Source organism: Hippocampus zosterae, chromosome 14, assembly GCF_025434085.1.
Source record: "Hippocampus zosterae strain Florida chromosome 14, ASM2543408v3, whole genome shotgun sequence".
In the NCBI taxonomy this organism is placed as follows: Eukaryota; Metazoa; Chordata; class Actinopteri; order Syngnathiformes; family Syngnathidae; genus Hippocampus; species Hippocampus zosterae.
In genome coordinates, this window is record NC_067464.1 from 17,643,115 (window position 1) to 17,655,471 (window position 12,357).

The 12,357-nt window shown below is 43.2% G+C and overlaps 2 protein-coding genes across 7 annotated transcripts in view; one reads left to right on the forward strand and one right to left on the reverse strand.

Annotated features, from left to right (window-relative positions):
- The window catches only part of LOC127614417 (CAP-Gly domain-containing linker protein 4-like), a 51,951-nt gene extending 42,369 nt beyond the window's left edge, over positions 1-9,582 (reverse strand). For 3 of the 6 annotated variants that reach the window (XR_007966508.1, XM_052085724.1, XM_052085720.1), the window contains exons 1-6: positions 9,311-9,582; positions 9,064-9,158; positions 6,852-7,041; positions 5,942-6,081; positions 5,399-5,492; positions 5,043-5,204 (exon numbers count right to left, since the gene is read on the reverse strand). Coding sequence is in view for 5 of the 6 variants with exons in the window: in XM_052085724.1 (XP_051941684.1) it covers positions 5,043-5,204; positions 5,399-5,492; positions 5,942-6,081; positions 6,852-7,041; positions 9,064-9,158; positions 9,311-9,347 (718 nt within the window). In the remaining variant the exon portion in view is untranslated. Of the gene's footprint in view, positions 1-5,042; positions 5,205-5,398; positions 5,493-5,941; positions 6,082-6,851; positions 7,042-8,956; positions 9,159-9,310 lie in introns of those variants that run through there. The other 3 variants (XM_052085721.1, XM_052085722.1, XM_052085723.1) reach the window with 3 other exon arrangements.
- Positions 9,583-9,619: 37 nt separating this feature from the next.
- Positions 9,620-12,233, forward strand: c14h2orf50 (chromosome 14 C2orf50 homolog). Its single transcript, XM_052085872.1, has 3 exons — positions 9,620-10,121; positions 10,177-10,216; positions 11,837-12,233. The coding sequence occupies exons 1-3, from the start codon at positions 9,787-9,789 to the stop codon at positions 12,032-12,034; spliced, it is 573 nt and encodes a 190-aa protein (XP_051941832.1). The 5' UTR covers positions 9,620-9,786; the 3' UTR covers positions 12,035-12,233.
- Positions 12,234-12,357: the final 124 nt, after the last annotated feature.

A 12,357-nucleotide genomic window follows, 5' to 3' on the forward strand; every position in this document is an offset into this window, starting at 1 on the left:
CCCCGTTAATATCTCCCCCTCGAGTTCGAGTCTGTTGGGGTGTCCAGGCCGCGAGTCGACTCGCCTAGACTCGAAGGGGGGCGCGCGCGGTCGTGACTCACAGTACTCCTGGTGGGCAGGGGGTGACGACCCCGGATGGCTGGTTGCGGCGTGAGGAGATGGTGGAACGCCGTCAGTCGTCGCTCGGTCGCTGAAACGACGCTTTCTTTCCTCCGCACCAGCGTCCCTGCCTCCCAGCTGCACCTGTTCCTCCGTGGGTGTTCGTCGGAACTGGGACCGATCACCTCCACGCTCCCGGCTTCGCTCCCTCAGGCGATTGTCCATGAGGAGGGAGAGGTCGATTAGTTCCTCCAGGTTGGTGCTGTGGTCGCGGGTCGCCAGCTCGTCCTTGAGTTGAGGGTTTAGCCCGCGGCGAAACAGGCCACACAGCGCCCGATCATCGTATCCACTCTGGGCGGCCAGGATCCGGAACTCGATGGAGTAATCCGCTACCGATCGCTCTCCCTGGCGGAGGGCGAGTAGCCGGCCCTCTGCCTCTCTGCCTCGCACGGGATGATGGAACACCCGGCGGAACGCAGCCACGAAGTCGGGGAACGAGGTACGGAGATTCGGCTTGGCGTCACTGGTCGCAATCGCCCACGATGCCGCCGGACCTGTTAACAGACTCATGACATAAGCCACCTTGGCGGCGTCATTAGCATAGGCAGAAGGCTGTAGGTCGAATATGAGAGAGCACAGGTGGAGGAAGTGTCCACACTGCCCGTGCTCGCCCCCGTAGCGAGGGGGGTGTGGAAGCGATGGCTCCCTCGTCATAACGGGAAATGAGGAGGGCGCTTCGGGAATAATAGAATGAACCCCGGGGGGAGATGGTCTCCGTTCTTCCACCCGGACCAACCGAGGTTCTAAATCATCGGACCGATGAGCCAGCATGGAGACCGCGCCACGGAGTTCCCTAATGGCTTGGCCCTGCTGACTCATCTGTTGCTCTTGTCGGGAAAGAGCGGAAAAAATTTTTTCGATGTCTGCGGGATCCATGGTGGCCGGAGAATTCTGTCACGATCTGCCCGAAGCGATAATGATCGCTCCGTGCAGAACGAAAAAATAAAGGATTGGATCCCCGGAAAACAGACAACGAAAGAATTTTCTCAAAGCAAAGAGTGTCTTTAATGACAAAAACAGAAAGAGCCCGACAGGGAAAAAACGGAAACACAAAACGCTGGTCAAATAAGGACCAGGGAAGAAATAAGGAAACAACTGAAAACGCTCGCTGAAAAAACAAAGTGCGAGGAGCTACTGATTAGGCAATATCTAAGTATTCAATTTAGTGACTAACGCGAATGGCAAGAGTCAAGGCCGCAAGGCAAGAAGGCAACGAGTAATCTACAAATAGAGGAGTTAGCACGAGAGATCAATGGCACGGTGAGGAATTCTCCGGCAGTGGGAGAACTGCCGGAGTCTCATTAATATAGGAGGGTAATCAGCCCGAAATTACGGACAGGTGCGCAGATGGCGGGTGAGAAAACCCGCCACCTGCTGGCGGACACGCGACGTGACATTATGAGCCCTATTTGGGTTTTCTGCTCTCACCCGCACAATTTCTCCCTTTGTTCTGGGTATGTTTTATACCATTTGTATTTTGTTATCAGTTGTCCATGTGCAAATAATAAATTATACAACAAAGAAATGTCGCTTGAATCGTTAATACATTTATTTGAATAATAGGCTTTATTTTTACATGTTTCTTATGAATTTCATAATTATTAGGTGACTAATAGCTTTTCTTTGTACCTGTAGTTTTATTTTTCATATGAGAGTTTTTTTTTTAACTCATCCATTAATCTAAGATTTCCCTTTAGATGAGTTACTCATGTTTTTGTTTTTTTTTTTGCAGTGATTATAGAAAAGCTAGTCTAGGCTTCATTAACATCTTTTGTACATCATCCCAGGAAACCACAGACATGAAGGACCGAAAGGATTACGAATTCTGTGAAGCAAATTTGCAATATTGAATTTGCGAGGGATAAAAAATGATTGCAGCTATTGTTTCTTTTGTTCTGCAGAATCGGAAAGAAGTCAATCAGAAATGCCAATAAAACCTGTAATTTCCAAATCTAAGAAATGAATAGGATAGCTCTACTGTAAGGAAACGAAAATGACAATCTAGAAATAAAACAAGAACAGGGTGAAAAAATAAAGAGACTGTGTTCATTAAGTTAGATGGTGGTTCACACTTAAACAAATCAATGTTAAATCTCCAAGTATCCTCTACATTTTGTGTTTCTTTTACTATCCAAGATAGAGAAAAGAGACTCAAAGCTGCTGAGGTTAGGTGAATGCTTTTCCCTTTAAAAGGATGATAAGATGACATTTCAATAGACACAATCTACATCAGCATTTTCTGGATGGATACTGAATCTATCAGACATGCATAAGGAAGGAATACGTGGCAGTATAATAAGGCAGACAATCGATATCTGTAGTATCACCATTTCAACAGGTTTCTGAGAATGCCATGACTGAGAAGGAATGAGACCGGCTTGATAACTATAATTTTAGATTGTTATAGTTTTTGGGATAGTGCAAACATTTAAGTGCAAGGTCAAGAAAATAGTTGGCTCAGCATGCACAGCGAAAGAGTAAGAATTAAGACATGAATGTGATCCTCTGAAAATGCTGGGTAGTTAAAATTCTTTTTTTGCTCTCAATTATTTTGTCCCACATTCCAAAAACATGAACACTCTAAATCCCTCTTCCTCAACTGGCGGACCGCGATCCACGATCGGACCGCCGACCTCCTCAGTCCGGACCGCCGACCTCCTCTGTCCGGGCCTCCTCTGTCCGGTCCCTCGGCAAATTGTATAAAATAATAATTTATAAAGTGATTTTTAAGTTATACATTTTATATTTGTGGACTATAATCTGCGCATTACCGCAATCGCTTGTTAAAATTATCCGTTGTATTCTTGGCCTGCACTAACGGATGTAAGGCAGAGGACCGCGGCAGCGCGACTTTGTGTGTATAATGTTTGACTGACTGGAGACCCTGGTTGAGCAGGGCATGTCGGCGATAAGAGACCCTGGTTGAGCAGGGCATGTCGGCGATAACGATGCGCTGATTGGCTCCTCTGAACTGAAGGTGTGTCCATACATAAGCGTCAGCATATACGAGGCGCTGATTGGCTCCTCTGAATTTAAGGTGTGCCCATACATAAGCGTCAGCACGCGTCTATCCCAATAAACACGCATTCAAAATAGTTCATTGTGGCCGGAAACAGACGCATGCGCAACGCCACCGTGTGTTCACAGCTTCAGTCCACTGAGTCCAGGAGAGCCGCACACACAATTAAGACGAAGGTTTCGATTGTGTGCAGTTTTGCTCCCATCTACCAGGGGGTCTTTGAGAGCTGTTTAACAGCAGAACAGGTAAATAAACGTCACAATGGCGTCCTCTAAAATTGCTTCAAAGAGAAAGGTGGACAGTGAAAATCGGCGTTTCAATGAAGAATGGACTGACAACTATGCTTTCATTCTACCTCTGTCGAGCACCAAGCCACGGTGTCTAATATGCCTAAAGACGGTAGCTCTGGTCAAGAGTCAAAATATTAAACGCCACTATGTGACAGAGCACAGCTCTTTTGAACGGGATTTCCCTCCTAATTCAGAGCTAAGAACAAACGAAATAAAGAAACTGAAAAGGTCATATCAAGACTCAAGCAGGAAGATTGTGACATGTATGACACACCAACAAAAAGCAACAGAGTGCTCACTGAAAGTGGCCTGGGTTTTGGGTAAGCACAAGAAACCATTCTTTGATGCAGAAATTATAAAAGAATGCATGACTGAAGTTATGGGCACAATGTTTGAAGGCAAAGAAAAGGAGCAAATGACAGCCAAAATAAAGCATATTCCACTGTCAGATTCCACATCGACCAGACGAACTGAAGTCCCTGCTGCTGATTTGTCTGGCCAGCTTTGTGATGCAATACAAAATGCAAATTGGGATTGATTTCTTTTGTTAAAGGAAATGGATATTTTGATGCATCTTCTTAGCAGGCACAACTTAACAAAATAAAAGAGTTCCTGTGCCTCAACAAAATACCTCTCATTATTTGCTGTGTACTGGCAGAGTGAATAATTGTTATTTTATATATGCCCATACTAAATGGGCATATAGCCCTGCTCCTTATGACCGCCATGCATGGGACCGGACCTTGGTCTTAATAAAAAAAAAAAATGGACCTCCAGCATTTCTAGTTGAGGACCACTGCTCTAAATGGTCCCTCGGTGTGAGCGTGAGCAGGAATGGTTGTGCGTCTATGTGTGCCCTGCGATTGGCTGGCAACCAGTTCAGGGTGCCCCCCGCCTACTGCCCGAAGACAGCTCGGGTAGGTTCCAGAAACCCCCCAACCCCCCGCGACCATTGTCAGGATAAACCGGATCGGGAAATGAATGGATGGATGGATGGATTGAAAGTGAATGATCGTACAGCATGATGGGTAAGACCCATCATTTATGGTGGTTGGTTAATGGATGACATGATGTTCATTTACATGAGCGGAACATTGGAAGGCCAAAGTCGATGGAAAAAGTCCTGATTAAACTTCGAAGACATTTGGTAGCATCTGACGTCTCGCTCCTTATTTTAATTTTTACCTCCTCCGCAGGACCAGTGAGTTCAATGCATGTTTTGCAATTGGATCGTCAAAGTGGACGAGCCGAGCTTTCTTAGCGATAAGAGCCTTTTTAAAAAAAAAAGTTATTAGACGTTCAAGTTTCCACTGCTATAAAAGTCTAATCTTGTGGTGTCTCTTAGTGAATCTGAGGATGACAACTGAGTGTGTGGCCTTTCTCTCGCGATTGTGGTACGCTCTAACAAAATGTGGTTTACGGCAGTCCTCTTGGGATCCAGAAAGGAAACAAACCTACTCTTGCACTGTTTCACGGTCCTCGTCTGTTATTTCCATTCACTTTTGACAATTCAGCATGTCACTTCATTGCGAGGGACATATTTTGATGGCTCGGCCAGCCAAGCCTTGTCTTACCTCCAGGTTGAGAAGCCTGCAATACCACTCGAATGAGCTGGGGCACATCAAAGTAGGCAGCGTAATGCAGAGCCCTCATGTTTGTCCAACGGGAGCGGAGGTTTGGATCAGCTCCCAGTGCGAGAAGGTGGCGGGCAAAACCGGAAGCTGTATCTGCATCACCTAAAGAACAAAAACAGGAGTAGTTTGGGTGGTGATTGTTAGCTCTTTGCAGTGCATTCTGTGGAAATACCATTTGAACAGCTTTTGTGACCACGTCATACTGAGTCGCGTTCATATCACGTAAGTCAAATATGTGATAAAAGACAAACTTCTAATTTTGCCTTGATATTCGATGAACAGTAGCCAATACTAACCAATGCCCGGGGCTCCCGCCTTGCAACAGTAGTGCAGAAGGCTCATGTCTGTCAGACCATCTCGATCATTTACACCACAACCTCTGTTCAGTATCTGGGCAAAAAAATATATAAGATAAAAACCAGTCGAGTCAGTGAAAAGCTTGTACCAGATGTCAAGAAGTGCAGACTTGTATGCCCAAGTTGTCCTTCTAGTAGGCAGAAATTAAATTGTCACAGAAAGTATGACCTACTCATTGCGTGTTGTTACACACTTGTCAATTAGAAAATTCCACGAGGTAACACTTAGCACTTGACTTGGAGCAAAAGTAGCATGTAGATGTCAACTAGGGCACAGTTTCGCCTCAATAGCAACATGTACTGGAGTTGTCTACTGCCACCAGTGTGCAACAGTTGTCCTTCCAGTGTGCATAAATGTCATACAGTCATGGAAAAAATGTCACTAGTAAGACACGATTGTCCTACTAGTTTGCTGAACTGTGTGTGCTTGTGCTAGTGTGCTTGTTGCTGGGGCGAGGGGAGGAAAAAGGGGTACAGCATTACCTCATTGCCAATCAGATCAATGTTCTTCTGAACCTGGGGAACCCACTGCCTAAGGACAGCAAACAGTTCCGGTATGGTGGTGGTGGGCTCTTGCAGAACCTCCCTGCACTGTGGCTCGCTGGGGTCAAAGAAGGAGAATTCTGCCCATGGTGGGTGGGGAGAACACAAACAAAGACGGTAAGTATCACTTTGGCTGAATCCATATATTTTCCCCATTAAAAAATAAAAATAAAAATAGTATTTTCATAGGGAATGTCCTCTCCGAAGGCAGTTTGAGCTACAAAATGGCTTACCAGCTACACCGCAGAAATGGACAATAAATGTCTTAAATATGGGACTGAAAGCTGTCTTTCGCAACTTGCATCGAAAGGCAAAAGCTGAGATTCTCTTGTACTGCTGACAGTTTCCAAAAGATCCACGACGGTTTACTTACAGTATTAACTCAAGGTCAACAGATCTGACCCTTACTGAAAATACATATTTGTTTGAATTTGTCAATGTTGCAACTTTTTGTAGTCACTTGCATGTTTTTTTTTGTGAGCCTTTATGACGAATTCCGTTCCTGATCAACCCACACATTTTACAGTAATATTAAACTCCATCCATGTGCACAGATAGTATACATTTATAGTATCTAAACATTACAATGCCCTAACCAAATTGAGAAAATATTTTATGTAATTATCATGCCCGTGTGTGATTTTATAGTGTTCATTTCCTGAATTTTCTAAGGAAAGATCTTTGTGTTTACAGGCGGGCTTTGCCAGTTCTGTTTTTATTTGTCTAAATGGGGTAAATGCCTTTTTATTTTACCTGTAAAATCACATGATTTAAATGATATCTCATGAGGATCTGTAAACTTTTTCAAAGAAAGCATATCATGAGTGTGCGCATTCATGTATGCCCTCACCACAGTCGTCAGGCATTGGTGCAGAGGCCACCTGATGGATGACCGGATGCTGATGAGGAGAAAATGTAGTGACGCAGTCCAAAGAAGCAACTTCCTCCACGGGCTCTGAAACATCCTCCTTTGTCATCTCCTTCTCAAGGCCAGCGGCTAAAACAATATAAGACGCCCTATTCTTAGAACCTAAGTGGGTCTGAGTATTTGGAACCGTGAGTCGCCGCTTGGAATTGAAATGGATTTCCATGGGACAGGATAAGTGAACCAATCTCTTTTTTCGTCAATGGGTGCTACAGCTTCTTGTTGACTTTGAAACTTAGCTTGTAGCCGACGTGTGCACATTTTGAGCATGACGTCTCTGATCCACTGGTTAAAGGACACTTTGATTCTCTCCTCTTTCATCTCAAACTGCTTCAAACAACAAAGCGTGTGACGGAAAAGTGGTTAGGACTGCACGACTGTCCGTGTTTTATGTTATGTGTTGTGTTTATTATTTTACTTCATGTTAACTGTTTTGTTAAGCGCTTTGTTACAGCTGCCGCTGTTGTGAAAGCGCTATATAAATCAGCATGTATTGTATTGTATTGTATTGTATTGTCTAATCTCAAGAAAGCAAAAGACGACATCATTGGCACAGCGGCAGTTCATTTCATGTTTCAGTTGATCTGGCACTTTCAGAAGAACATCACATATTTGCAATTAAGTTTAACAGTAAGCACTGAGCACAAACCTACAGAAGATCAAGAATACTGACACCAAAGTCATGCCCCCCTCGTGACAAAGTTGCCTTGACAAGTATGCCATGTGGGAAACGTGTAAAATTTGATCACATGTAGTTTACCAGATGCAGAGTCAATGTAAGTATATGGGGGAGGGGGGGAAATACTAATCGCAAAAGGAAAAGGAGATGGGAAAGTAGAAAGAAAAATTACAGTGTAAAAGGTGGCACTTTAAGAAAACACAGAGTCCTAAATCAGAGACAGCACACACATCTTCCCAACTAACACTCACTGTATGCCCTTTCCCACTGAACTCCATATGAGTATCCGGGTCAAGCTATGCTTAAATCACTAGACTGTTGAGCAAAACGTCCTACAATGATGCTTTGTGAAAACAGTGAGTATAAACCAACAACAAGAGCCATCCCTCCGATTAAACCCCACTAATCCCCTAACAGTCTGCTCGATTTATAGCCTCCTCTCTTTTCAAGACCCAAGGTGGTTCCACTACTGACGGTCCATGTCTGGACTGTCCCTTCCACTTCCACCTGTATTGTGCACTGTGACCCTGTTGCAAATTCAGGTCACTGGTCAACCACAGTGAAGAGAATTAGGCTGCATAGTGTGACTGGTAACAGTGTACATTGGTATAGATGGGATTATGAGGTCAGAAGACAATAGTTGAAACCTCATGCAACAAAAACGTATATCCTGATACAGCGACTGTCTCTTTCTGGACATGTTACACCAGTCTAACTGAGCATCACTTCTGAATAGCTTCTTTGAGGATAGGGGTGTTCAAATGAACAGCAGATGGGACACTGAGCCTCTCGATTCTGTGAAGCAGCGGTGCTAACCACTATTGCCGGTAAACTGTGCTGTGTTAAAACATGATTTGTTTTGTTTTGTTTTGTTTTTTGCATGCAATAAGACTGACTTCTTATTAGCTAACACAGATTCAGATATGCCATTCTGACACGCCCGATCAAAACATGCTCTCGAGACGGCTCTTAATTTGTTCATATACTGCACATTTCGCTTCTTTCGTGTATCTGTGTGCGCAGTGCAAGTCAAGTCAAAGTAAGAGCAGCCGGAAGTTAGCACACTTTTGTTTTCATTTCTATTTTGTACTCGAGCGAATGGTTCTGGTATGTCCTGTCAAACGTCACAAGTGGATGTGAGTGGACGCGAGACGGGCTAGCACGAATTAAGATACCAGTGAAGCCTGAATGAAGAGAGTGATGCCACATCACGTCTGACATTATTCAAGTCAAGAAAGGGCAAGTCATCAAAAACCCGACATTGTACGCTTAGTTAATCTATTTAAACATAACGAAAAAAGCGATAAGAGTGGAATCTCATATTCATTTTCGCACATGATATAGCCTCTACCTGTAATATTGGGCCAATCATTAAAATATCTACATATAGACACACAGAACAAATAAATCAGTCTATTTTACACAAAAGAAAATGTTGCATAAAATCTTCCATTTTACCTTAACACAGTCACCTCTATCATGTGCGACATCCACTGGAACGTCACATCTAAAAGCGCTGCGCACGGAAGGAACATCCGGGTTTGGGTGACAGGCTTCAAAATAAAAGTTTTGATTTTCAAGCCCGTTTAAACATCAGTGCAGGGAATAGTGAAAAATAAGTGTACAAAGTAATTACGTAATCCGTGATTTTCATACCCTGGGTATAAAATTCAGCATAAAGAATAAAAGAGTAAATTGAAATTACCTTGTGGAGCGAAGAGAAACACCTGGTGTGGCCCCATCCTCCCCGATTTCACCCCGTTCAAAACCCAAGGTCAAAGGTGGTGGTAAACAGTTAACATTAAAACAGGTACAGTACTATGGGAGGCTATTCTGACATCCTGCAACGAAATTAAAACAGAAACTCTCAAAAACTCACAAGTACAATGCAAGGATTATAAAGCTGCTACCAAACAATACTTCACAATGCGACATGGCTTGTTACTAGTAACTTTTGGATTCGGCACATGTGACCTCCAAATGGTGCAAGCTCAACTAGTGGCGCGCGTGTGTGTTAGTGCTCAAAAACATTCAAATTCAAATTATATATGGTGTCATGTATGTATACATCGTTTTGTTGTATCATTAGTAGAATATTTTTCAAGCCCAATTAAAATGCAAGGTACAATCAAATACAGTACTGCACTCTCAGTTTCCATGGAAACGTAAACACGCGGAAGTATGTGCCGTGATTTGATCCTTCGGTCATCTGACCTAACTTACAATGGGCCCGCAGTAAGACAGTGTATACGGGTCTTAATAAGTTATTTATATTTATCTTTGAGCAAAATGGACTTGAACAATCTTAGACGCGCGTCATCTGCTGGCTACCGGCTACCGGAACGAACGAAAGGGAGCAGGCCGATAACAAAGCAAGAATTCGCGGCCAAATGTCTGAAGAGGGCTCGAGACACGACGTCCTCCTCGACGCGGGGTGCAGACGCGAGTGATCCAGTCAAGCACGACCAAGCGTGGAGAGAAATGGTGTGGAGTGAAAGGAGAGCAGTACTGGAATGGTGAGTTCCCTCTCATCGCGCCATACAGATCGAGTAATCACCAATGCATTCACAGGGACAAGAACTGGAGTTTCTTGCGGAATTACGACGAGTTGGTAAGTGTGTTCATTGTTCAGTATAAATGAATACGTCTCAGAAAAAATAAACATTGTCCAGAGCAATGTACTTTGTCATGAATTTTATAAATATCCTAATGTCTCTCCAATTCAAAACCATCAGTCAAATTACTCGTCTAAAAGTATCTGTGTTCAGGAAGGTTTTGTTAAATGAATGCACAGCGTCGTAAAAAAGTATTTGCCCCCTTCCCGATTTCTGTTTCTTTGCCTATATATCACACACAAAGATTTCAGTTCATCAAACCAATTTTAATATCACACAGAGACGGCCCAAGGAAATACAAAACACATTAAATGCCAATTGAGTTTAGTTAGACACAAAGTAAATACAAACCTACCTGTCCCTATATGAAACAGTAATTGACCCCTGAACCTAATAATGGGTTGTACCACCTTTGGCAGCAATAACTAAAATCAATCGTTTGCGATAATTGGTGATGAATCCTTCACATTGCTCTGGAGGAATTTTGCCCCACCCTTCTTCACAGAATTTCTTCAACGCCGCCGTATTAGAGGCTTTTCTAGCATGAACTGCCCGTTTAAGGTCACACCAGTATATCTCTACTGGATTCAAATTCGGACTTTGACCTGGCCAATGCAAAACCTATTTTTTTTATGGCCATTCAGAGGTGGACTTGCTGTTGTGTGTCGGATCGTTGTCCTGCTGCATAATTCAAGAGCACTTGCGTTTGAGGGCGCAAACTGATTGTCGTGCGTTCTCCTTCAGGATTTTCTGGTAGACAGCAGAATTCATTGTCCCAAGAAGCAGTCGTGGTCCTGAGGCAGGAAACGGCCACAGACCATCACACAACCACCACAATGTCTCACTGTTGACATGATGTTCTTTTTATCAAACGCTGTGCCATTTTTACCCCAGTCATAACATCTTCCGAAAAGTTCACTTTTTGACTCCTTAGTACACTGAATGTTTTTTTTTCCAAAAGTCTTGAAGATCATGAAGATTTATTTTGGCAAATGTGGGGCAAGCCTTTGTGTTCTCTTTAGACAGCAGTGGTTTTCGCCTCTCCCATGGATGCCGTTTTTGGCACGTGTCTTTGGTAGAGTTGTGAACACTGACCTGAACTGAGACCATCAAGGTCTGGGGTTCTTGAAGTATTATTTGAGGTTCTTTTGCAACCTCCTTGATGAGTCGTCGTCGCACTCTTGGAGTAATTTTAGCTGATCGACATTGGGGAACCTATCCTCCATTATTTGATCAGTTAGTGTTACGGCCAAAACAATAAAAGCGTTACTTCAGGCCCCATTTGGTGGCGTCTTTGTCTCAAGAAACTAGGTTGAAGTGAACTGAGGTTCGTTATTTAGACAGCTTTATAAAAGACTTTGGCACCGTTTTATGGGCACTTGGTCATTTGAATAGACTTCACACTAAAAGAGCATTAATCTGTCGCGTTTAAAAAAATTTAAATACAGTATTTAAAATTGCAACGCATCCATTTTGGTAAGTGTTAGATTTTGGTTACATTTTGCTCGATGCAACATACTGCAGGGGCCTTTGCCATTGGAGTTTTGACAATGCAGTCCTGTATATGTTTGCAAAAAACAAATTGATGTTGTTTTTTATCTGCTGTATGTTTGTAGGGAGAGCTGAAGACAGAAGAACCTTTACCTGACAATTCATCACTCTTCTCGGATTGTGCCCCCAACACAACTAATCAAATATTTGGAAGCCGATTGTCGACGCCATTGGGACTTGAACTGATTAGACTAGACCGACTTTTATCCAGGTCCGCAAGCCATCATAAATGCAAACAGGATCCGGAGATGATGTCATGCTAGATAAGTTACTTTATATTCACCACTCTTGACGCATGAGTAGACCAGGATCTGATATTACTCTCTTTGCATGGTGCTCAGTTGCATTTTGCTAGCTTATCAACTTGCCATAACTGCATAAGAAGCATGCATTGTTTTGCAAGTAATACATATGTTGTATTCACTCAAAGACAATTTTATAACAAGACAAATATTGATCAAACTGATGTCTTTAATGCCATGCATCTACACCTGAATGTAATTGTTTTTCTTGGTTTGACATGTCTTTGGAATCCAAGAGTCTCAAATTATGAAACTCGTGTTTCAGACTCACGTGTTTGTTTTAT

Coding starts and splice junctions, on each gene's coding strand:
- c14h2orf50 (XM_052085872.1), top strand. CDS start 9,787: ATGTGCCGTGATTTGATCCTTCGGTCATCTGACCTAACTTACAATGGG. Junction 10,122..10,176: donor AGGAGAGCAGTACTGGAATG/GTGAGTTCCCTC, acceptor ATGCATTCACAG/GGACAAGAACTGGAGTTTCT. Junction 10,217..11,836: donor TGCGGAATTACGACGAGTTG/GTAAGTGTGTTC, acceptor GTATGTTTGTAG/GGAGAGCTGAAGACAGAAGA.